Source organism: Melanerpes formicivorus, unplaced genomic scaffold (assembly GCF_026170545.1).
Source record: "Melanerpes formicivorus ecotype bairdi unplaced genomic scaffold, bMelFor1.0.p_v2 SCAF_4, whole genome shotgun sequence".
Lineage (NCBI taxonomy): Eukaryota > Metazoa > Chordata > Aves > Piciformes > Picidae > Melanerpes > Melanerpes formicivorus.
Window position 1 is genome coordinate 17492582 of NW_027142356.1, and position 27428 is coordinate 17520009.

The window sequence follows — 27428 nt, forward strand, 5'->3', positions numbered from 1 at the left end:
GTTATCAATAAATTTAATGTGCTCTTCAGATATGTAAACTTCACATCTGGCTACTGACTGAACTGCAGATTATTAGTGGAAGAGCATTTCATTAATTTCACTCGTGGACTTCCTAAACCTAAAACTCAAATCATGCTTATGTATATGCAACAAATAAAAGGGAGTTTATCTTCATGCTTGCTGAAGCTCAAGCTTTGCAACTAATAGCCTGCCGCTACTATTGGTTAGACTTCAAGTTTTTAATGAATGATAAAATGGATTCTTACTCAGGAAAAAAAAAGGGGGAATGGGAATCAACGAGAATGAGCATGTCTGTGGAAAGGCTGGAAGACAACCAAGATACTGATAATTTTGACCGTTCAAAAAGGTCCAGCTAGCAACAATGATGCAAAAAATAATCCAAAGGCAAAGAACTGAGCCACACAATCTGTTTACACAACATCTATTCCAGTATAAGGTTTATTATAATAAACATTCTTATGAAGAAGTGTACATGTCAGTTACTTACAATATGTGCCACTCAAACTAAAGATATTACAATCCTTTCTGAAGAAAGATGCAATACTTTTAACTCTTTTAGTTACCAGAGAAAGAAGTGAACTGTGTTCCTGCAGTTTTATTTTAGTGTACCAGAGAGGATAAGGGGGTCTGGAACAGTGCATTTAGTACTGCATAAAGAGAAGTCTCAGGGCAGAGAAAGTAAGAGGAACTCCTGATAAGAAATATTAAATAAAATCTGTATTTTTTTTCACATAGTTATGAATAACCATCACACAATAAACACAGATTTTAGAATTTCCATTTGACATTCCACAGTGTATTAGCACCAAGAAAAACCCCCACAAACACCATCTTACTGCAAACTAACAGGTCAGGCTTTTAATAATAATGAATTCTGACACTTGAATGTTAGAAAAGGCTGTCAAATGAATCTCAAAGACCCCTAATGATTTGAACTTTCATTTCATGTTTGCTGAGGTACATGCACTTCGAGTATGCCACCGCACTCAATTAGTGCTTCAAATGCTTTGATGTTACAAAGCAGTTTTGCATGACACTAACATTAATCTGCAGGACAGAGTAAGGACTCTGCCTTCCAAAGCTATCTGAAAACCACCTCTCCCCACATCTGTTAGTGTGTAAGGAGAAAAAAAATCCACAAGCTCTACCAATTAAGCTCATTTTCTCAAAATATCCATTTTCTCTTAGCCTGTTATTACAATGCTTTGAGACCTACATGATAGGAAGAAAAATTTTGTTAGTATCTTTTGATAGGACTCACAAATATAAATATATGTCAAGAATTTACTTTAAATTCCTCATTTTTTCTGCTAGTATTCTAAGCCTTACTTTGATGGTTAGATGACAATAACAAATTACTGTGGTATTGAAAATCAGCAGGAAATACAAATTTTGATTAAATCTATGGAGCCGACTGGTCTGGAGCCTCAATTTTGTTATGAATTCTATGCACTTGACAAGACTGTGGTAACACTGTCGGGGTCATGTTGCTGCTTGTTGCTTTTATTTGTTGTTTTCAGGGGGGTTGGGGTGCATCTGTTTTGGCATGTTTTTTCTGTTTGTTTAGTTGTTTTGGTGGGGGGGGGGGGGTTGTTGTTGTTTTGGGGGTTTTGTTTGGTTTTAATTAAATCTAAACTCACTATTAGCAAACCCAAGAAGCACCAGCAACACTGGTTTTGAAATCCAGTATTAGAATAGAGGAAGTATAGGCTCTAATGAAATTCAGTGAAACCACACAAAAGTGACAAGTCAAAACTGGAAATTCTCTTTCTGGCCTCTGGCTACTTCACCACAGAGGGCACACATATTTGAACCCTTGACTGTTTTCATTGCAGTATTCATAATCTGTATGGTTAATAGCAATATTCCAAGGCCCCAGATGCTATTAAGCACTGCAAATATCTACTTCTGTGTTGTAAAATCATCTAAAGCCTGGTAATCTTGAATATACACCTAATCACATTTCAATGTCTAACTATAATTTGAAAAGTTTGAAGGTGTAATATTAAGGCTGTTTTCCAGTTTTCATCTTTAAATCTATCTACAAATCTAAACTCACAGAATGGTTGGAAGGAATCTCCTTAGGTCCTCTAGTCCAACCCCCTGCTCAGGCAGGGCCACCTACAGCTGGCTTCTCAGGACCATGTCCAGACAGCTTCTGAATATCTCCATGGAAGGAGACCTCACAACCCCTCTGTGCAAACTGTTGCAAGGCCTAGTCACTCTCAATAAAAAACTGCTTCCTGATGTTTATAGAGAACCTCCCATGTTTCAGTTTGTGCCTACTGCCTCTGGTCCTGTCACTGGGCACAACTGAAAAGAGCCTGGCTTTGTCTTCATTGCACCTTTCCTTCACCAATTAGATCTCAAATTTGCATCCTTCAAATGTTCTAAGAAAATAACACCCCTGATTTTTTTGAAATTATTCCAAAATCTGCCTTAGAGAACTATCTATCAGTTGCTATATAATAATGATGTGGGCAGAATGAAATCTGCTTGCCTTAAGCTGTATTCAAGCTTGTTGATGTTCTTAACATAAACTGAAAAACATTCCAAGAATCATAAAAAGACAACAAACAACTTTTATGTAAACTACTAAAACATAAAAAAAATGCTAGATGCAAAAAAAAAAAAAAAAAGGTGTGAACTGATTTATAGAACTAAGAGTATATACAGAAAGGTGACTCGATAAACTAACACAGACAGAAAAAGCCCTTAATGGTATATAAATCAGACCTTTATTCTCAGCCTACTTCCTCTCTAATGCCATCACCAGCAGCCATACATGCTGATAGCTTTCCAAATTTAGATTATTTTTGTTTAAAGATTTTATCACATTTACCCCAAACAACCACTAATAACTACTTATATCCTCTGTATGTGAAGGTTTAGCTTTACTTATACATACTACAGCTTCTCAGTGCAAAAAACAAATCTGTACAGAAGGTATTCTGCTTTAAATTCGCAGAAAGAAACAGAAGGCAAGCTTAAAAGAGGATTTTTTTCCCTCTCCAAACACTGATAGCAACGTTTTCTCTTTAAATCTGCTTCCTTGCAAGCAACAGTGTAAAGGACCTACCACAAAGCTCGAGTTTCTTAAGAGCTCATCAATATTGGTGTAACTGACGTGTTACAATTGTAGAGCTTTTTCTTCACGTATCAAAGACGTCAAAAAAGAGCCAAGGCTAAAAGCACATACGGAAACTTCAAAACTAGATAAACACTGTTCCTATTCAAGTTAGTCACAGGCATGTAAATAGTCGATTTAATAAACTCTTGCCAATTTGGTCATCGCCAGTCACGGACTCAATCTGTGTGTTATTTCAATGCGCTAGGCAGTTTCACTGATTTAAAATAAAGAAAGAAAAAGGGGGAAAAGAAAAGAAAGAAAGGGAGAGCGAGAGACACGAATGCCACATATCGAAGATGGAGTCACAAGCCGACGAGACGTGGAGCAGGACTAATCTGCCCACAGAGAAAACAATCACTGACAACACGGGAACGAGCCAGAACTGAATTCTCCTCCCTCCAAAGGCTGGCGAAACAAAGCAATGCGATCATTAGCAAGCCTTTCCACCGCTGCTTCATATCTGAACAGCAGCCTCGCATATCCAGATATGCAAACAAGCTACTCAAACGTAAATTCGACATACCTCGTTTATGCAACTCCCTGAGCGGAATGCCATCTCCTCCCCCGCCATCGTAGGGCAGGTACGGATCAGAAGAGACATCCATGGACGTGCCTAACCCGTAGCGCGCCTGCCTGCTCAGAGGGGCCGCGGCACTCCGCACACAAGGGCGGCCGCGGGGGACGCTGCCATCTTTGACCAGGATCCGGCCTGCGCGCCGCCGCAGGAGCCGGGCTCTGCCCCGCTGCTGATGTCAGCGCAGGGCGGCCGCAGCCGCTGCCAGCGCCTGTCAGTGCGAGCCGCGCCCGCCGCCCGGCACCGGCCCCGCTACCTGCGCCTCCCGCCCCGGCCGCAGCGCTTATTGCTGCGGATTGCCGCGTCCGCCCGAGAAAAGACAGCAACGCGCTTTACTGGTGGCGGGAAGAGGAACGCAATAAAGAACCGTTTCCAACTTACGGGAGGGGCACACCCCGGCCCGTCCTACGGCTTCGGTGTCAAAGGAAGGCGCCGTGGGGCCAGACACACAGAAGTTCGCATGCACGAGTGCAGCTGCCAGGACAGGCCGCCCTTGCAGTAAGCGAACAGTGGCGTTACCGGCTCCATTAGAAAAGCAAACCCGCAAAAATCTCTGTCTGCAATTGTTTTGTTCAGCCTGCTAAAGCCACACCAGCAGGAACTTCTAACACAACCGCATTTAGAAGGCAAAATTCATGCGTTACCACTGGTGGGAGGGGACGCCTGTCTCAGAGTAATTTTTATTTACTCTTTTCAAATACCATAATTATTACCCCCAAGGAAGAAGAGTGTAACTTGCTACAAGCCAACCGCTCTGCTCCACTGGCTTAGCGTACCTAACTTTCACTGTCCCCTTTCCTTCCTCCAACCATTCATGATGTAGAATGTTCAGTTCTACAGCAGTGAGTATCAGATTTGAACCTATATAACCAAAAGTTTAATTGCATATGTAACAATGGTCTGGCGTCTCCTTTTTTTTAGTGATAATTACAACTGCATAACATACATAGGAAAACGACTGGGGGGGGCGGGAGGGTCAAACATACTACAACACAAGACAATACTTCAGCTTGCTTCAAATCACTGACAAAACAGTACAAGCGCTTTAAAAGTCACATACCCAAAATAGGCAACAACCCACATGAACGCTAATCAAGGCATTCAAGGGATACATAATCAGTGACTGTTACAGTTATAGCAAAACCCAAGCACTTCAAATAACCAGAATCTAAAGACAGGAAATCTTCAACTGACTACATAATTGCCTGCATTTGAAACAGACGTTATTATGTAACCCATACATTACTTTAGGTTTACTGTATGATCTTGTACTGGCTTTATTTTGCAAGTACTGATAAGAAAACTATTTTACACAATTTCCATAGTTCAGTTATAAGGGAATGCATATGTAAAATGTGCATATTGTTTTTCCTTTTCTTCCCTTCCAGCAAGTAATACAAAATTGTTTCCTGATCTGTTACTCCCTGTTGTTTTAAGTGTTCCTCTTCAGTAAAATGTGTCATACATTAACTACATTATTGCTTAAGAGATTCCTATTTGTCAAGCTGCATAAAAGGAAAACAAAACAACAAAAAAGCTCTCCAGAGCTGAAAATGGATATGCAAGTCATCATAGCCTCAGTCTAACCCTAACATATCTTGTATATGTGCATACACAACAACATACACAATTTGCATGAGGGGTCCCACTTATTACTTAGAGCATCCAGGCTTAGCAAAGCTGAGAGTACTGCACATCTCCAGCACCACAGTTTCACTCATACAGGAATTGATTTTATTATGTATGCTTTTCCACATCTGAAAGCATGACAGACAAACACAAGTTTTCAAATGCATTTGTTTCTTAGATAATTTTCCAAGACTGTTCTTAAGGAAGTTATATCTTTTATACGCCAATGCCACAATGTTTTAGAACTGATGATAAAAATCAGTCATAGCAAAGAAATGGCAAACTGGTTGGCTTAAATTTGTTTATTCAACTAAGGCAAATGCAAAATGTCTGTGCAAGTCTAACACTCAGAGTTATAAAAAAATAAAGTGCAACTAGTGGGAGGGCATTTCTGATACACTTTAGATATAAGGGAAAAGAATGCTAAAAAGTCTGCATTCTAAAACAGATACAACTTCATATTTGCTACATACAATTTCAAGAGCCCACTTAATTGAAAATTGCAACAGCTCTTCTTCCAACGTCACTGCTTATAGACTGGCTGCCAAATACAGTCCTTTGTCTACTCTTAAAAAGCAGAACAGTCATTTTCCCTTCTCAATTACCATAGGCTTGTGTTCTCCTTTGTTCATAACCACTACCACTGTGTGTATTCCCTTTCCAGCAGCATGAAATGTGGAGGCTTTCAAGCAGGAGGGTGAGGTACTATGCATGATAACCTAACCTAGTTAAGCCATGGTGTTTTTTTTTTAAAGTTTACACTATTTAATGTTTCCAAATTACTCTTTTGCTATCTGATCTGAAATGGCATATGTCTTTAACTGACAGGTTTATATTCAAAAGAGTATGTCAATTATTTCTGTTGTGAAATACAGCAAATTTCAAAATCATAGTTAACTAGAGACACCATTTCAATAACTATTTTAGGTGTTATGGTGCACATAACATTAGGAACCTTGTTGTAAAGCCTAAACTTGGCCTTATTTTCAGTGACTGAGAAAGCTTTGAAGTGGCCAATTTAGTACACAGAGCTCATGAACAGCAGGTTTACATACAATCTTGCTTTCAAGGAGATTTCATCACACTAATTACAGACTAAGGCCTCAATCCCCTCCAAAAAAACTCCATGGTCAAATCACCATGTGTGAAAGCTCTTATTGTTCTCAATGGGCACACACTGCTGAGATGCATCTATCTCTGCAGAAAAGGGCTTTTAGACCATTGTTTTAGAAATATCACAATGTATATGGATTACACACCTTTAAATCTACTAAGAATTGAGAAGAAAATTTATTAATCCTCTCTCCATACCTTATCTTTTCCCTTTTACAGAAAGAAAAACACTTAGAAGTATCTGAAAATGTTAAGAACAAATGAGAAACATCCAGGAAGAGGTATTTTGAGGTAACAGAGGCAAAGAGGAGTATCACAGACATATGACAGCCTGCTTACCCAAGGCTAGATGGAGGACCTTAATTCTAAAGCACTACTCCATCATTTCATATTAAAAAGTAAGCTAGGTTTAAGGAAGAGAGTGAAGAACATCGCTGCATATAAACCAAATGCATTCTCTCAATTATTTGGTTTATTTCAGTAACAGAATGTGCAATTCCATTGCATCAGTTAATGAAAATGTAAGTAAGCCTTTCATGAAATTCTGAATGTAAGCTTTGGGATACTGAATGGTTTCATTAAAGTAACAAGAGATGACAAAAATGTGTCTGATAATTACAAATGTTGGTGTAACTGATGCAAAAGATTTTGGCAACCCCTAACTGCCATTTTCTTTGCTATTATTACTCAAAACTAAGGCTTCTCCTTCAGCAGAGCTGGAAATGTTATCTTGAAAAAATGCTACATAATAGAGCACTCCTCAAAGAGCTTTACTGTCCTGTCTTTTTTTTCCAGTTTATTCTTTAATTTACCCTTTTCTTGATCTATGTGAAGTAATTAAGCTCATCTAATCCCTCCACCATCTTGACTTCTCTTACTCAGCTTACTGAATTTGTAGTGCCTTCAGTCTGAATTTGTTCATTCTGCATAGAATCACACAACAATCACAAAATCTAGGTTAAACAGGGTCAGCACTGAGAACACTAAAGATGATAAAAGGAGGACAAATGTTCTTCTACCAGCTTCAGTACCAACAGGATCCAGGATCAAAGATGCAATGTCAGAAAAGAGAGGGGGGAAAAAAGTTCAGCTACATGTGGCTTCAAATTATTACACTGGGGAAAAAATATTGTTTTTAAAATCTTAAATTATGGAGTCCCAAACTTCATTCATTCATCAGCATTACACAGAACTCTGTGCTTGATCACAGTGGTGTTTGCAAGAGGTTCTCAGCTCTGTATTGGGCTATAAACACATTCCTTTAAGCTGTTTCTATTGCCACCTCATCAAAAGCCTCAACGGACAGACAGACAATGACAGGAAAAATTGCAGACTAAGTATAAAAGCAGAAAAAACCAAATTTGTAACCTATGCTGTTGATTAGTTCAGGCCTTGAAGAGTCAACCCCACCCCCCCACAAGGAATGCATTTAGTAGCAATAAACAGCATGATTTTTTAATTTGCATTTTATTAGACATAAAAAGGAAAAAAAAGAAGCTACTAATCACAGGGGCTTTTTTTCCCCATAACCATTTGTCTTCCACAAATTAGTTAATTCCACTCATACCATTTCACCTAGCAGAGAACACTTTATTCTAGAATCTAGCCTAATAAGCTTGCTTCTTCACCAGCTGATCACAGGTTCTTGAATTATTTTTCTGTAATATTGTACAACTTCCAATGGTGCTTTTACTTGCTGTCCAGAGAAGGAAAATGGTAATTGAAGTCAAATCCAACCAGCAAACAGAATGCAGCAGAACAGGTCATATAGCCACAAGCACGTTGTGTAATCATTTCTGAGGCTGACTTCCTCCAGGCTAGCTGAACCTTCACTGTGAATCAGGGAAATGCAAGTGAAGGCTTCTCCCTGCCATGCAAAACTTTAGGACAGGTGAAGAAAGAAATTAATAGAAAAAAAAAAAAAAAAAGGAAGAAAATGAAATAATGATGCAGCATTAACACTGAAGACCAAAAATAAACTAGAAAAAACCTCCATATGTTCGCTCCTGAAAGACTACTTTGACATTTAGGTCCAAAACACTGAAGACATGATTACTCTTTTTGGTTTTCTTTTCACTTCTTTCACATGTTTGCCATCATACTCCTCATCTTTAGCCCAACCATGCTGGAAGAAAATCCTTGATACCAACAGACTATATATATATATAGCTAACAGCTATGAGAGGTTGGGTTTTCCCATTGTTTTTGCTGGGTTTGGGGCTGGGTTTGGGTTTTTTTTAATTGTTGTTGTTGTGGTTGGGTTTTTTTTAAGTTAGTCAGCTTTACATTGACATAAAAAATGACTTTTACTCTACCAGTCATGAGAAGAGGACTTGGAAAGAAAAGCAGGCTATTTGCTGGATGTAAGTTACTTTGAGTCTCAAAGAGCCTCTTAACTCCTTTCTATCTATTCTCTTGTTCTTTTCAGGTCCTGCTGTATTTTCACCTGTGCATATGTGACTTTTCCTTACATTCCAATGTGCTAACACTGTAATTAAAACTCATCAACAAGAACTTTCAGCATCCTTAGTACGAGAGATCCTGGTTTACTTAGCAGCTTTCCTAAAGTTTACTTTTTCCTTTTCCAGGACTAGCCAAAATTCTGCTACTGAGTTCATTCTGTACCTAAAATCTATCTCCTTATATTAATTTATCTGCTAGATCACCCTTATTCTGTTTTAGTGTTGTTTATTTTTGGCCACTATTTCCAACTTACTGTTGAAACTATGTGCTGGGGATACAAGTACAGCACTGATATGTGTTTCTCCCTAGATACGTCATTATATTAAGCTTCCACTCTGCAAAAACATTACATCTTCTCCATACAAACATAAGATGTGTGAATATAGTGTCAATAGCAGTTTTATATGTTATTAATGCATAATACTATGTCAGGTATATTTGAATTCCATGAAACTATAAACTCAATGTTTAGTAACTGTCAAAGTAAGACTTGCTACTCTATTTCCATGATATGGTCATCTCCAAAATGCTGCATTTTTATCCCTTCCTTAACTTTAATTTATCAGAAAAGGTTCAGTAAGAGGTACTAAAAAGGACCAAAGCATGGCATAGTTGCAAGGTCCAACTGATCAAACCAGAAGTCCTTAACCTGTAAAAGAGAAAACTGGGGATGGAAAGAGGTAAGCAGCAATGGAAATAAAATTTTAATCATCCACTTTAACAAGAGAGCTCTTAAGATACTTAATTTTTTAGAGGATCAAGAACACTACAAATAATAACAGCAAGGACAACAAAAAAATTTTATTAATGTATAATGTACCTACATATAACATATAGCTACAGCAAACCATAAGCTGTAAATAGTTTGATACCTCTCAGTGATGATTAACAGATACACCTGCTTACTGATTTGCTGTAATTGAACCACTGCTTTGATGGAATTATTTTGATGGGAAATTTGGGATTTTAATCCTGATTCTTTTTCCTCTTGAAAGTGGAAAAGGAACTACCACCTCTCATAGTGCCAGCACTATGCTACAGGCCTTACCAGAGTATGTGTATTGGGCAAGACAGTGAAGTCACTCTAGTTTCAGGTCACCCTGTCCTAGTTCCATATCAAACCTTTTTTTATCAACAGCAGTTTCATTTCCATAAGCTAATAATACCCCCTAAAACCCCTCTGTATCAGCAAAAAGATTTTTTCACAGCTGCAACTAGCAACAACAGGAAAAAAAAAAAAGCTTAAGCATTTATGCTGTCTAAGGGTGAGTGACAAGGAACGTGTCAGCCCGCACTAACACATAGGTTGGTGTTTTCCTAGGCAAGACTGGCAAGTTAGAGCTGTTCTCAGCACTATTTATACCTGGACTTCAGTTCAAAATAAAGAAAAGCTGGTTCTTCACATAAAATGTAGCTAAGCTGTTAGTAACCACACCATCCTTTGGCAAACTCTAAAGAATTGCTTCAAGAAAATGTCATTGGGAAAAAAATGCACTGATAAGGACTAAAACTTTAAAACCCCTTACTCAATTGAGAGAGGCCCTCAGCCATACAAAACTGCTGTACGAGTAATTGGACACCTATCACTTAGCCTGTAACTTACGCTTCCTAAAGCACTGACTTCTGACCCCTGTCAGAGGCAGGATGCGGAGCTAGGTGGATTTGTGGTTTGACCCAATATAGCTGTTCTTGCGTTTCAGGGACATCATGATATCCTCTTTTAGAATAAGATTTCTGTTTAATCCAAGCAGAGAAAAAGCTTTCAGCTTAAAAACGATAGTGAGCAAGATATTCTCGAACGTAGAAAACAAGTGCAGCCTGATACCAATTTGGTTAAAATTGTAACTCCTTCCTATGGTTGACTTGAGAGAACAAATCAAAGGTAAAATGAATAAATGAAATATTATTAAAGCTGTAGTGAAAAATGTTTACTTACTACATAAAGAATTTACAAACAGACTAAATTATGTTACTGTACACTTCAGATTCTTCTTTCTACATACATGCCATCAAATTTCCTCTGCTTTCATTCCTTCGTCTTACACTATTCATACAGTATGCCTGGGAGAAATACATAATAGTAGCACTACACCAGGCTGTAAAATCAGCACTGCCTTAGCAGCATCTGTTAACAAAGCCAACGTGTCTTAAGCACTTCAACAGAACTGCAGAAAGGAAACAACAAAACTATATACTATCAGAAAGATGGAGACAATGGGTTACTAGTATTAGAATTCGTCTTCTTTCAAAGTATCAGGCTGGAAATGGAGATGCTTGTGTTTTGGAAAATGATAAAATCTAATTTGCAAATATAACTTTGTCAAGAAAGACTGGTGAGACCACTAAAGGACTGCTATGGGTAAGGTTTTAAAACTAACACAGTTCTCTCATACTATTAAAAAAAAAAAAAGTCTTCAAAGAAGCAGCCATGGCATTTGTGAGAAACTGAAATGGTCAGTATTTGGTTCAAAATGCTTAAGAAGGTAAGCACCAAACTGGTTACTAAAACTCCACATCCACACTACCATAACTTCTGAACCTCACAAAGTCTAATGCCACACCGATCCAGGTAAAATCTGAAGGCTGAAAATATTATCACCGTATCATCATGACAGGCTGTTCCAACTCAAACAATATCAAGTTAATTTTTCAGTTTGGACAAGAATTATTTTTAAAAAACCCAAATGACAAAACAAACACCGAAACATCAGAATTCAGGAAAAATCACTGTCATGATAAACAGGTAAGATGCAAAAGAAACACCTGCAACTCACTCAGTTTAAAAATTACACCCAGAAACTAAGATAAAACATTTTTTTACCCATAACCTAAGAATCTTCCAAGTCTATTTTTGTTTTCTGCCAAGAACTTGGAAATCCTTTAAGGAGTAACTTTGTTAATTAACTCAGTTACTCATGCAAACATAACATATACATTCTATTCCAGATAAATGGACTAAATTAACACAACACTAATAGAAAAGCAAAAGCAAATATGGATCCGTATTATCCGATACCCTGTGTTCAGCTGCATTAGTACTATAGAACACAAGCAAAATGTCTGTAGCTCTAAATACAATTCAACAGAAAAGAAAAAGAAGATAACCCGTTACTAACAATTTAACTACTCAAAATAAACCAGCTGCACTTCATGCTTGCCCCTGTGATCAGAGTAAATCATGCTCCAATTTGTATAACATCACTTGTGAGTGAATATATTCCTTACTTGAGAACAATGAGACCTTTAATGCAAATGCTATCTTGGAAAACAGGCTGCACGTAACTGAGGAGATAGGTGAAACTGTCATCATGACTGTTCAGTCAAATCAGTTTTGTGCAACATGGATAACACAAACAATGCCAATGGTACAAAATTACTTGGAATATACTTCTTTGTATTATCTGCAGTAGACAGGAAGTATCTACTAATGTGATTTCCACACAGAGAATATAACAGGAACTTAAGTCCTTTATGCAGGAGATAAGTTATTATTTTATTTGCATTCTTTCTTTTCTTTATAAATTGTGATAGCTAAATAGAAACAAGCATACATATGAAAGAACATTCTTGTGTCATTTGGAACAATAACTATGGCTAAGTCTTGCTTGAATGATTAACCTCTGATGAGGTATGAATTCCTTGATTCTAAAAGACTACCTGCACTTGTTGAAAATTACACTCTGTTCGTCAGAAAATGCCATATTTGTTGACTCTATCACATTTTAAATGCCAGTATTCAGAGTGCCAAAAATGGATTCAGGTGAGGGACTCTAACTCATGGGTAAGGCCAGCTGAGGAGAGATGCAGTGTTTTACAACACAAACTTTTGACATATTGTGTTTTTTAGTGGCTCTGCCATCATTGCAAGGAGATAGTAGTGGCTGTAGCAGCAGTTTTTGAATTACCAGTTTACAGGTTGTCATATTAAGGTTAACTATTGCCAATTTTATGCTAACACCATATGCCAGACTGCAAACTGTCTCCACAGTGAAGCCACAATATAAGCAACCATGCTCCTCCAACTGAAGCAGAAATAGCTATTAAGAACACCCAGCTTTTTCAGGACTCTGACTCCTACAGACAAAGTACCTTGAGATGTAAACACTAGTGAGATCATTTGTTTGCAAACAATTTTTACTACAAATAAGGTTTAATCATCTGATTAGTCAGTGCCTTGAAACATTTGCAGTCTGACATCACAAAAATCCACCTCCTACTGAGCTTGCCCTACAGTTAAACTTTTTAACAAATACAGTACAGACTGATGCAGTCCTCCCTTACATCATACAAAGAGCCCTCAATTCTGAGCAAAATTATTAAGATCTCCCAGTTTTAACTCAACAGCTGGCTAACCCTGACTCACAACAAGAAGAGGTTTGAATCATTGAATCATACACAGAATGTTAGGAGCTGGGAGGGACCTCTGGAGGTCATCTAGTCCAACCCTGCTGTCAAAGCAGGATCACCTAGGGCAAGACACACTGGAATGCATCCAGGTGGGCTTTGAACGTCTCCAGAGGAGACGATTCCACAATCTCCCTGGGCAGCCTGTTCCAATGCTCTGGCACACTCCAAGTAATGAGTTTCTCCCCATACTGAGGTGGAACTTCCTGTGATCCACCTTCTACACACAGTTTCTTGTCCTATTACTGGCACCACCAAAAAGAAACTGGCACCTTCATCTTGACACCCACCCCTCAGATATTTATGGATATTAACAAGATCCCCTCTCAGCGTTCTCAGGATTAAGCAGCCCCAGTTCTCTCTGTCTTTCTTCTTAGGAGAGACGTTAAAGTCCCTTAGGTTCAGCCAGCAGCAAAGAATTGTGTCTCTCTCAGACTTCAGAAGCAAGCCAACACAAGTCTATGCTGAGAGAATAATAATGTATTAGACATTATCTTCTCATTTATATTCCTCTGGTAAAATATTAATTTGACTAGGTATTTCAACTCTGGAAGCTTCACTTCTGTATTAAAAAAAAAAAAAAATATTCCCTTAAGTCATGGAAAGCAATGACCCATCCTAGTGTAACATTTAAAAAAAATAAATTGTATTGATTTATTCCTATAAAAGTTAAAGCAGCAAATATCAGCTTATATGACTTCAATATTGAAGAACTGATAGCTTCTCAATGGTAAGTATAATGTATTTAAATTGACTTAGCAAGAAATAGAGCAAAGTCTAAAACCAAAACAAAGATATGCCACCATGAAAACGAGCTCCACAGATTGCATCCATGCTTGTACATTCCATGTTCAAGTACTGGCAAGACATCCTCCCTTCCAAGAAGCAGATACCTGTTACCAGTATAGTATCACCATACTTCTCATTAGACAGCAGTTTGATAGGGGAACTTCACTACTACAAAGATACTGATTTTGATAAGCCATAAAAGCATGTTTGACCAAACCTGAGAGATAGTATCCATTCCTGGCAATGCTTTGATGCAAGCCATTGCAGCCTCCATCTGCACTGTAATTCAATTATTTAGCATGATAAAACACACAACGCTCAAAGAATTTACAATTTCATGATACCTGCTTGGTATTCATAATGCTCCACTAAAAGTCTGAAACTTAAACAAAAAGAAAACAGCTAGAGAAGAACATAACAGACATATATACTATATAGGTAATTATGATATGATCACTATGCACACACGTATTTAGTCTATACTACACACTCACAATTTCTGTAACCTTTCCAGATGACACAGTGAAGGACAGGTAACACACATGCTTTCAGATGGCATTAAGAGAAACAAGACTGTTGTACAGCATTGTTTCTAACATAATGGTGAAACCCCCAGATGGAACTACACAAAACTATTAAAATCACAAATCAAAGTGGACACTGGAAGGTAAATCTCTATCAACTAAATATTAAAGATACCTTAAAGTATACATGATAAGACTTTCTGAAGTCTTTTGAGTTCCAGTCAACATTCACTTGTTTAGTTCCCTATAACTTAAGACAGTAGCATATACTATTAGTATTCTTTCCCAATATCACCCAATTTCCACACGTTTTCAACAGAAGGCGTATTCACCATTGAATAAAGCCTCAACAGCTTTGTAAGTTTCAGTTAAGTGCTTGAATATGAGTGATAATGTGAATGGCTGTGCTGCACAGAATTTCTGGCCTAACAGCCAAGGGATTTATCAAGTCTACTAAAAGAAGCAGAATTCTGTTAATCTCCATCCTCTTCACGAGGGAGAAAAAAAAAAGACTTTATAAATTCCATATTGCTCTTTTTGTATCTGCGTAATATATGTACAATTTAATTTTCATGAGGCAAAAAAGGAGGAAAACAAAGATAATTTCAGAATCCTTCATTTTGTCCGCACTGCATGGCTTTGATTTTCTAAAAAATCTGTAATTCTTCATTTCACAACATAAACTGTAAATTTATGATGAACACACTATTGTCCATGGCAACTTATCCAGGCTGGATACATTCATGTCTGTGCTCATTTACACTCCAAGCTTACAATTTGCAGCTATGCAGCTTTCAATTTAACTACATTATTTGCACAATGATTTTAAGTACAGATATGTTATTGCCGTTTTATTCATGTTGCTAAGAAACCAGGCTCATAAATTCTTCCAGCCCTATACACTTAACACAGAAACTATCTGTTTAAACAAGGCTCCTGACTGTGGCAGGGTTGACCAGTTAGAGCACATAGTTAGATCTAATGCCTCTGCATTTACATGCACTGGAGAGCTGAAAGAGAGAATCTTCCTGCCCTTCCTCAGGAGGTGGGACACATTCTGCACATCGAATTCATCTGCACTTACAACTCAATAGAACAAAAACACATTAGTAAAGAGATGAGTAAAGGATGATAATATTTAAATAATATTCAGAACAGTTGATGCTAGGTGAGTAACACAGGACAAAAAGGGCACATACAGTTGAGCAAGAAAATGTTTGGTCTTGTCAATGAGACTTGAATTAGAAAGATGCAAGAAAAACTACCTTAAGGAATAAGAAACACAGATGTGCACCTCCTGTGAGAAACACACAATGTTGACCTCCTGCATGTAAATTTAAAGTATTTTTGGAAGTACACTCTTACCACCTCAAAAAGTCAATTTACACCAGATTCTGATCTATGACTGAGATATTTACTACTACTTAATGTACAAGAAACTATCTTCCATGCATAGATACATAAAACACTGTTCACTTAAATAATAGCACTTATTATGTTCACTGCCTCTTACTGAGCGACCAGACTTTTGGCAAGTGGAGACATCAGTATCAAAAAACTAAACTCCAAGAGGAAAACACACACACCCCCCCCCCCCCCAGACAACAAACCAGTAGTATCTGTGCTCTAATGCACATCCTAATACTTCAGCATTACAATAAGAAACTGGCTGCTGGCATGTGCAGCACTTAGTATTGCTTTTGACAATGCAAACAAAATAACCACTTATTCTGTTAGGGCTCAGTTTACAAACCCAACTTCCCAGTAAGTGAGGGGGAAAACACTGTCTCTGAAACTATTTACTGCAAACTTCCTTCTCCTTAAAGCAATGAAGAGGATTTATGCAAACAACAACCAGAATAGCCCCAGACTTTCAGTTCAAGTTGGAAATACTGTCCATCCTGTGCATGGGTCAGTTTTATTTATTAAAATAACCCCAAAACCAAACAAGCAACAGAAAAATCCAAAACAAAACAGAAAATAAAACACACTAAAACTCTAAAAATCCTGAAACACAAGAAAAACAAACTACAACCTAGAACACCATGAAAAGCCAACCCAGAGGAATTTTTAAGCTAAAATAAACATTAACTTACCAATTGATGCATCACCATCCAAGAGATTGTCATCTTCAGAGGTCTGGAAGTCCATAATTACACCTGCTCCATCTAAAAGCTCCTCATCGCTGCTTGCACTAGTTATACTGTTGTAACTGTTTCGATAGTAGCCTCTATGAAACAGCTGCTCAGACTCCATTTAGCTGCTTTAAAACCTATATAAAGAAAATCAGTTATTTCCTATTTGAATATGCCCAAAAGACTGATAGATTTATCTGAAATATAACAAGTGTATTTCACGTTTTGGGGAAGCAAATATTTAGGCAAAAACACTACAACTTACAAAAAAGTGTAGCAGGAATATAGAACATTTTATACATAAATAATTTCACCCAAATCTTCAGCAATTTTTAACTGGATGATGCTTCTTCACCTCCTTTCTTGGGCTGTTACCATCATGAAAGTATTTCGGTTTCAACATAGATACTTGGATACTTGTGCATATCCCATGTGTACAAATATGCACTGAACCGTCGAGCTGGTACACACAACCTCTTTTAATACTTTCCCTAATCTTTATCACAAAGGTGAAAATAAGCAAGATAAACCACTATTCAGTTAGCAATCTCAAAAAGTTGTTTGTAAATATATCAAAACAACAAAGAAGCAGTTAAGGGTCATACTATCTAGACTGCACTTTTGGCAAAACAAGGCTGGCAGGATGACCCTTGAGCTCCACAAAATCATTGAACTAGGTTGGAGGGATCTAACTAAACACAGTGCAGGCAGAACCACATTGTTAAAACGAGAAGCCCAGAAACAGCTACATTAACAGTGGAAAAAGCTTATTGACTATTGCACCTTCCTGCACAGTCTAGTATTTTGGGCACTTCTCTGCTCTCAAACACCAGACATCCAGTTTATCTTTCAAGCTCTACAACTAAAACGTCAAGCAAAGAGGAGAGTCAGCTGAGAGAATGACTTCCTAGTGCAGTGAAGTGCCTCTGGAGAAGACACAGCAGGACAAAAGCAGTCTGATTTACAGACATTTCTTGTCAGGCAATTGGAGTAATCTCTAAATCTCAGGTATGTTCTCTGTTGTCCTGTAAAAGCACATTAAAAACACTTTTAAATACCTCAAAGGGGCGACAGGAAACAAAGATATCTTAAATTTGTTATTTTCCTGAGAGATGTTTGGAGTGAAAATGTAGAAGTACTCTCCCAGAATACAAGTTTGTGTCAAATACCTGGGTGGGGGGAGGAAGACACACATGCACACACACAAAAGAAGAGGCACACTGTTCAAAATCGGAGTTGCTACAAAAGAGCTACTTCTCAAAACAAAAAGAGTCTTGATAAACCTCCAAATCAGTGTAATGTTAAATCTTTCTGATCTTTCTGTTCAGTACTAAGAACTAAAAGGCATAATCTGTCCTCTAACTCTGATAAACCCTACACAAGGACAGTACCTACTAAGAAATACTATGCAGACATAACCAAAAGCAGATAAAATTAAGAATAACATCTTCACACAGAAGAAAATGCTCTACAGTAGAGGAAATGCAACAATAGCAACAGAGGAGTCATTTGCTGAAATGTTTTGGAAAAAAATTACAAGATTTTAAATGTTTATTGGTAAGAAACTTCAAAAGTGATTATTTGTTGTTTTCAAGAATCCTGATTTTCAAAAAATCACATTAAAACAAATCTCCACAACAATATTGTTCGTATTTAGTGAGAAAAAAATCTTTGACAATTTTGAAGTCATAAATGGAAACACCAAGCACAAAGGAGCACTGCCAGTTAACTGGAGCCACCCGAGTTTAAAATAAATAATATTTGTTTTTTAAAAAGATCTGTTTATGCAGCAGGCATTCTTAAAATATAAAATAGAAACTCAATTTCTGATAAATATGCAACATACATATACTGAGTTTAGCTCCATTCATAGCCACTTCAAAAATAACAACGTTCCAGGAGGAAAAAGACCCAGATTCAAGTATTTTTTTAAAGAACAAAAACCAAGGACAAGCACAGAAACACAGAGACAAAATTACATGAAAAGATGATATATAAAAAGCACAAAGACAATCTTGCCTTAGAAACTCAGATTTACTTTCTAGATTCTACTGAATCTTGCCACTCTTGGCTATAAAAGCTTAACATAACACAGTAACAGCCTGAAAAGGTTTTTCATTTTTATGATACATACCAATACAGAATATCACTGTTACATCTAATCTTCAGAAGAGCAGAATCAATAATAAATACTCATCCTTAATAACACTTTTTATTTTCTTAGCTTTAAAACAACTGAAAGCTACCAGTTGCTTACAGGACAAATGGTGAACTCATGCTTCTAGTCATATGATTTCAAACATTAAGAGCATTGACTTCAGTTTGTATCAAGTATTCAAGACCACATCTCCGCTCTCTAGAATATCTTAACCGCTAAGCCTGTGACTAGGTCATAGTAATGACAGCCAAAGACTTGTACCACCTGGTACAAAGACATTACCTGACCTGATGAAGGGATCATTTCTTTCACATTCAGCAAGTTACTAATGTATTTACCATAGTGAATTAATTGCTTTCAACCAATACTGGCTAGATTAACTGAAAAAACAGATTTAAATTTACTAACCTAACCTCATTTACCGATATCTTAGAAACACCTCTGCTATCAGAGTTGAAGAGTGCTCTTCCACACAAGCCCAGCAATCAGCACCTATATGAGCAGCAAGGTCTTTAAGGAGTTTTTTAGTCAGCTTTTTTAATTATTTTTTTTAATTAAGTTATTCAGAACCTAATCTCTCAGTATGAACCTGAACTACATATAAAAGTGAAAAAGCTTAAGCTTCACAGGCAAGTACTGTTCCTTAGCCAAGTCACAGTAAGTAACTGTGTCCATGGCTGCCACTTCAGTGAAAGCCTAAAAATCAATGTAATATATAGTATTAGTTTCTAAACTAATGGGTCAGCACCTGTAGCCTCAAATAGTCTATCTGGGACAGAAAACATGGAGAGTTCTCTTAGCAAAATATCACAGTATCACAGTATAACTAAGGTTGGAAGAGACCTCGAGGATCATCAAGTCCAACCTGTCGCCACAGATCTCATGACTAGAACATGGCACCAAATGCCACGTCCAATCTCCTCTTGAACACCTCCAGGGATGTGACTCCACCACCTCCCTGGGCAGCCCATTCCAATGACAAACGACTCTCTCAGTGAAGAATTTTCTCCTCACCTCGAGCCTAAACTTCCCCTGGCGCAGCTTGAGACTGTGTCCCCTTGTTCTGGTGCTGGTTGCCTGGGAGAAGAGACCAACCCCTTCCTGGCTACAACCACCTTTCAGGTAGTTGTAGAGTGCAATGAGGTCACCCCTGAGCCTCCTCTTCTCCAGGCTAAACAATCCCAGCTCCCTCAGCCTCTCCTCATAAATACTTTAAAAAAAAAAATAATAAACTAGTATTCCTTCTGTGACCATATTCAGCTAACACTGCAGTTCCTTAAGAAAACTGGAAGGTAAAACCCAGAGTCTTCTTTTGAAGGTCAGGAACTATGACTACAGGCTCCATTGCAGACAACCTAACTTTGCTCCCTTGTGCCTTTGGGAATAATGCTCATTTTCTGTTTGATGAAAAGATACAGTCACATGCCACATTATCTTTACAGTTGTTAAAGGATTTTGCTCCATCTGAATACAGACTTCTGTTGCAATCACCTGAGGGATACACAAGTGCTGGAGATGTGATTATTCTGGTGGTGTGTAAAAGCACAAGTGTTTATACTACTTGTCTTTAGCTCTTCAGAGAAATGCACTGAACGGTCCCCAGCTCTGTGCACAGATCCCTAAGTTCATGGTCACACCTGAGTAAAAAGATTATCTGAAAGATACTTAAAAGTTCAATGTACTTCTGTATGAATGATCTGAAATTAATCAAAGAAGAAGAAAAAGACTTTAATAAGAAAGAAATAAGACACTATCACAGAAAAGAGGCTCTGTGAGCCAAGACAAATGAGAGCACTGACTCCATCGAAAAGAATACTGGAAAAGCATTAATCCTTGACAGGCAAAATTGTACTTCAGAGTTGTCAAATTGGAACCTGAAGCCATTATCCCAAGTTAAGCATCTTCTTGACAACAGTTACCACAGATTTTTTTAAGAGTCTTTGTACTGAATTCCAGCTGCTTCATAAACACACAAAATCCCATGAAATAAAGAATAAAATGCTAATGTCCTCCAAACTACACTCCAGGCATACCACTGCTCATGAAGTCATGTAGGCACACCGGTCGGTTCCTCTTTGTTTCCTTTCCCGATTACTAATTTTCAGACTTCAAAGTGAAGAAATTGCCAGCTAAAGATGAACACATTCACTGTACTCTGTTTGGAAATGACAAGTCTTTGGTCATCAAGAAAGTAAAAAGCTGGTGTCTCTTCCTGGTATAGCCAGCAGACACAAATTTGCAGATGCACTATGCAAAGCCATTCAAACTTCATGGCTAAGAGCCCTGATAACAGGCTTGCTCTCTCTCTTGCTCTGGATCAACACTACCATTGCAAAGTGAGGAAGGACTGAAGTTATCTTCAGTCAACACCAGGATCTGGCTCATGTCTGATCATCTTGACTCTAACTAGACAGAAGCCACCTCATTTTTTGTAAGTAAAGAACATCCAACCATTACTGATTGTCATTCCATTCTTCTTCAAATGATAAAGCAAATAAATACATCTGTTAAGAGCTAACTGTGAATCTGATCTTAATTTATCACTTGTTTCTGATTTTTAATAAAAACATATGCACTAACCAAAGGGTGACTAATAAACCCAAGCCAAACAAACCCCAAAGGTCTAGATACATAAACACCACCAAAAGTGAATTATTCACTACATAAATGTGTTAGCAGTTCTGAATGCTCAAGTGAGTTTCCCTCACATAAATATTCTCTCCAACTCTAAAACTTAGGTGGTTGGTTGGCAAGTATAACTTCTAAAATTATCCATACTTCGGCATGATCTACAAATCATGGTCAGTTTTGTGGCAGAAGAGCCTGGAGATAATTTATTACTATTAAATAGTGGTATGAAGTCAAAACAAAGGATCAAAGTGAATATTCTATGAGTAAAAAAAAAAAAAAAAAAAGAAAGTGGTTTCATGAGAGATTTTTTATTTTGAAAAACACAGAAAAAAGAACATAGCACGGCTTAGGTTGGAAGGGAGATCAGAGATCATCTCTTCCAACCTCCCTGCCACAGAGGGTGAGGGAAGGATAAGTTAAAAGAATATCTGTGTCTCAGTACAAAACAGGAGGAAGCCAGTAAGTCTGTAAGACTGATAATATTTTTATTTATTCATCTTTGGTACAGTTTTATATGAGAATATAAAGTTTTCTGCAAGACAAGCAGCAAAAAGTAAAATAATAATTTTAAAAAAATGAAAAAAAAAAAGACATTTTAAGTTTTCTTTCCTAGAGATATCCTCTTTGGAAAACTGTGTTTTCATTTTTCAGAATCAGAAAATAGGCATGTTTGGAAGCATGTGGAGAACTGTCCTTTTTTCCCCCCCTAAAACAGGAGGCAAATTAGCAACAGAAACCTCAGGGGGAAAGCTGCAGTAGCTCAACAACTGCAGATAACACATGAAAACCAACAAATCTGGCAGAGAACAGTAATTTGGAGATAAGATCAGAAGGAACTCAAACACAATCTTACCTTTCAGGAAAATGAGTACTTCAATTTTAACTGGCTGGATGACAAAATATCAAATCACCTCAGTAGCTCCATCTGTAATTTCAACATATTACTGAGGTGAAATTACATATTTACTATTTCAATTTAAAATGTTTCTTCATTATACTGTATTGCACTATGAACACACTAAATGCACATTTCAGTACTTTCTCTCATAAGCTTGTTAAACAGCAAAGGTTATTTTTAACAAAGGACCAGTGCTTTAGAAGTGAATTTGAATTGTTTCATTTGCTATTCTTCCTTAACCTCCCAAAACAAGCATAGTCCATGCCTGTAACTAGAAAGGCCAAGCAAAATGTTTATCAAACAAAAAGGCTGAATGTCTAGAAAGTTCAAGAGGAAAGAATCGACTATAGACTCTCTGCAAGTCATGGGGAAAAGAAAAACAAAACACACCACTTCCCTGCTCCCTGCCCCCCCCCCCCCCCCCCCCGCCCCCCGCCAAAGAAAACCTACAAACAGAAGAAAACAAATGAAAACACACACCAAAACCCACACTGGTGCCTAGTGTGAAGCTCTAAATCATCTTCTTTCCATTAATTTCCAGGACTACAGATCCAAGTTTACTGACTACATAATACAAATAAGGATACTCCAGATGTAAACAGATTTACAACTATTTTAACAGCTTTGTCTAGGATATTTTCTATTATAGGTTAAGCCCAGGAACCACTTGAAGTCTCTCCTCTCCAATAACACCAGGTATTATCAACTCATTAAGTGTAAACACTACCTCAGTATTTTATGTTGACTTTTCAGGTTTCTATCTTTTTAAAGTAGAGCACACATCCCAGCAAACATTACTTCTACAGTCTGTTTACAACCCTCTTATCAGAATCAATTTGAATGAGCAGGAGGCTTTTGTCTAAACATTACTTTGTCAGATGATTTTATAAAAGCTTTCAAAACCAAGCTTCAAGTTAAACAGCTATCGAAATTTGTAATTGTTATCTGTCTAATATTTCAAGCCTCTTCAGTTTCCAAAGCCTAGCACATACACCAAGCACGAAGTACTACAGCAATAGAGGCCAGAAGTCAGTCAACACAGAACCTGAACTTACAGGTTGAAACAAAGGATTAAGACCAGCATAGGGAGCACAGAATTGGGAACTTGCTGTCAGAGCATGTAGGTATAAAGCTGAAATCTTAGCTCTGGGAAAATAAGCAGGGAGGGGGTGTACACAAGCAGTTTCATGTGCATGATCACTGTCACTGCTAACTGCCTTCAGAGATTACTGGGTTATTCTGTTGCGAAGGAGGTGCCAAGCAAGTTTAGGAACATGCAACCTAGAGTTTGAGAACTAGGGAATAAATTCTTCAAACAATATGAACTGGCTACAGTAATTTCCACCACAACTCTCTTCAACAGTTCTACTTGACTTTTTTTTTGTTGTTGTTGTTACAACCACATTAAAAACATCACTAACGCTGAATTACTGTAACATATTACCCTGAAAACACAATCTGCACAGTAACACCTATCCATATGAAGTCATTTAAATATGAAGAAAGAATTTTGAATGTTCCTAGAATGCCTTTTGGCAGTGGTTGGGAACTTGAAGCAGCTGTCTGGGCTTTAGTGCTTATACTCAAAGAACGCAACTCTGCTCTTCAAATCACCAGGTAAGCCACACACAGAGAGAATCCTCAAAGCAAAGTAGGCATGAAAAAAAACCACACCAAAGTGTCTATTCACTGAACAAACATATATTATGCAGTTAGATCCACCTGTTCATACAGTACCAGCACACACTGGTCTCTCACTTCTAAGTCATGGAAACATAACATCAAGTACAAAAGAGAGCACAAGTACGAACATTTGCAAGAAGAAAAGCAGGCAAACTCATGAAATGGCTCAGAGCAATGCAATCACAAAGAGCAAAGACCAACAGCTTCAAGTGTTCACGTCTTCCAGTTGAGGATTTGGACAGGCTTGTTCTTATTACAAGGCAGTATTAAGTGAGAAAGAGAAGAGATATACCCCAGGATCACTTTAACTTGCAAGCATGCACCACAGGGAGAACAACACTACTGTAAACCACTCACAGGTAGGATGCTGTAAAGATTTGGGTACAGCCAGTCTTAGGAAGAGTATACCAAGAAATGTATTATTTCTCAAGATAACAACAACTATTCTCAGACAAAGAATTCTTTGAATTGTCATACCAAGAGTAACCAAAGCAGACGGGAAACAAACTTTGTTTTTCTGGGCACTTGAATAGCTTTTATTTTGACAGATGTTGCAGACAGATGCAAAGCCATTTTGTTTCACACTGAATTTCATGCTAGCTGCATTTTTTCCACAGCAGAACTGCTTCCCAATTTGACATCCCAGAGTACTGAGCAGCAAGTTTACATCTGCTTGCCAACCAAAAAGACAAAACATCATATTTAAAACAGTTACTCAGTGTAAGACTTTTGTATTAGAAAAAAAAAAAAGTGACAGTTGGTGAGTTCTCTAGGGACCTACTTTACTTCACAAAGGCTTGGGCTTTATAACACAAGTGATTTTTAAAATATTTTACATTACAGCATTCTGAAGTCTCTTTAAATAGAGGAATAGTAACGATAACTATCTGCTTTCTAATCTGTCATGCCAACACATCCTTCATTCCAGTAACTGTTTTTGAAAAGCATCTATGTTGTCAAGGGATACAGAACATAAAACCCTTCACAGGTCTGCCAAGAAGAAAGGCATCTGAATGCAAAAAGCTCTGTACATAAACTTCAGAGGTCCAACAGCCTCAGGAAGGAGGTGCAAGTCTTTAACTCCAAATTATAATTTGGGGCATTTTCTCCAAAATATTAAGAACTCATTCTAATAAAATTTCCAAAAATGATAAAATTTTTGCTGTTAAGGCCTTTTTTTACTACCTCAGTAAAGTGTGACACAGCAAATTTACTATCAAACATAGTTAACTACCAGCACATGATTTTCCACTGCCATGCTTACCCCTGTTCATTTTAGGTGACAATTGCCACATACTCGTTTTACTGTCAGCTCCCTGTTTTTGGCTAGGGAAGAAAACTATTTGGGAAAAGCTGAAAATATAATATGAAAGAATGCAATCAATCTTAGGTTTTAACCTCTATCACCTGCACCCTTCTCATTTAATTAAGAGGATCCAAGACGTGCCCATTATCTCTGGTGTGACAGCAGCTTTCTAACCAAAGCCACGAGCCAACATAAAGTCAGCAACACACACGTATTTCTATCACTGTCTACGTTGGGAAGAGACCCTCGATCTTCCAAGTTGCAGAGCCCCTCAGTTTTCCGTACGTGAACAAGAGCTGCCACAGAACGCGCAAACCAGGCGACAACAGATTACACGCTTTGTAAACATGCAGGGTACTCCCCCTGACCCCGGCCGTTACCGTTTCGGGGAAAGAGGACAGGTTAGCTGAAGGGTCCAGGGGGAACCACTATTCCTGTCCCTTCCTGCCTGCTAGCCGCAGGACGAAACGGTGTCGCTAAGGAGAACGAAGGTGCTGCTCCGCGAACAGGCCGTGCAGCGGGAGCTGCCCTCTCTCCTCCTCCCGTTCCACCGCAGTCAGGCTGAAGCCCACCTTGGCCACGCTCGCTACACTGCCAAAGAGCAGGACCGAGCGGCCGGCCCGTGGGCCCCTTACAGTCACGTCGCAGGGCCTATACCCCACTATGGCCATCCACCGATAGAAAATGAAGCAAGCCAAGCCCTGCCCCGCCCCTACCTGTCCGGGTGGCGCCGCCTGCTGCTCCCCAGGGAGACGCTGGCTCATCCTTCTGCAGCAGCGGGGCGGGGTCGGGAAGACGCCGCGGACACCGGCTCAGCCCCCGGCCCGACGGTCGCTCCGCCAGCCAGCCCGCCCCCTCGACCTAGAGGCGGGGCTTCCTGCAACGCACGCGCTTCGCTGCCGCCGTTCAGCGCCGGTCGGGCGGCCGGAGCTAACGTCATCGATGTTACTTCCGGTTTCCGCTGCTAAGACCGAAGGGGCGCCGCTTTTCGGCGGCTCTTGACGGTAGTGGCAGCTGGGCTGTGGAAGGGGCCATAACCGTCCCGGTGTGCTCCCGGCCGTGACCGCTCTCTGGTGCCGGCTGCCTTTTGTGCTGGAGGTGGCCGTGTCTGCGAAGGTGGGTTACAGCTTGTCGCTGCACAGAGCGGGCGGTAACGTGGAGGAAAGAAATCTCCATGCTTCAGAACGAGAATGCGGTTTCCCAGGAGGAGCATCGGTACATCGCAGCATCGTTTAAGCATCTGCCTAAGCCGGGTGGCTTTGTAAGCTCTGACCCCCAAGAGTTAATGTTTATCTGCAGATGAAATGCAGTACTTGGGCTGAGCAAGTAACTACAGTGTACTGCCAACTTGCCGAGATAGAGGCTAGGAAAGAGTTTACTCAACTTACATGAGCACAATGGAGGTTCCAGTAAAATACCGGTGGCAGCTTTCCAAAGGAGAGAGAAAAAAAAAAAAAAAAAACAAAAACAAACAAACCACAAACAACGAAATCACAAGTGTGTCTCTATATAAAGGGATAAGAAATCTGAGTAGTGCTTTTCAGTGTGCACGCTGCGTGACGGATCAAGACTGAGTATTATGAATCACAAGCCTTTACTCGTACACGCAGTTAAGACTCATTTTTGTCTGGGTATGACATATTAAGGGCACAGATCCCTGTAGAAGACATCTTCAATTCTCACAACTAGGAAGTAGAGGTAGAACTCGGGTTCCACCTCGGAGGCACTTGCTGTGGACAGTCTGACCCTTGCGGATGTATTTCGGGCACAGTCCTACTAGATGGCCAGAATGCGCTTCCCCCTACAAATCCCGCCCCGGGGACGCCTCCGGGAAGACGCGTACCACCAGTGTCAGGCTGAGCGGCCTCGTAGATTGTGGTCAGTTCGTAAGAGATAGCTGCTGCATTTCTTTCCCACAAGAACTCAGGCCAAGCTGTTACGACTCGCCGCGTCCTCTCGCCGTGCCGCGC

General features: G+C 38.9%; 2 protein-coding genes across 7 annotated transcripts in view; one reads left to right on the forward strand and one right to left on the reverse strand.

The window, feature by feature from the left end:
• CLCN3 (chloride voltage-gated channel 3) overlaps nt 1-26341 on the reverse strand; it is a 54207-nt gene extending 27866 nt beyond the window's left edge. For 2 of the 6 annotated variants that reach the window (XM_068137122.1, XM_068137120.1), the window contains exon 1: nt 3675-3850. In XM_068137122.1, coding sequence (XP_067993223.1) covers nt 3675-3756 — 82 coding nt within the window. In that variant the 5' untranslated portion in view covers nt 3757-3850. Of the gene's footprint in view, nt 1-3674; nt 3851-16743; nt 16920-22424; nt 22497-25838; nt 26117-26174 lie in introns of those variants that run through there. The other 4 variants (XM_068137117.1, XM_068137116.1, XM_068137121.1 and 1 more) reach the window with 4 other exon arrangements.
• Nucleotides 26342-26467: 126 nt separating this feature from the next.
• Nucleotides 26468-27428, forward strand: part of NEK1 (NIMA related kinase 1) — a 45041-nt gene continuing 44080 nt past the window's right edge. The window contains exon 1 of the mRNA XM_068137097.1: nt 26468-27336. The gene's annotated coding sequence lies outside the window, so the exon portion shown is untranslated. The remainder of the gene's footprint in view (nt 27337-27428) is intronic.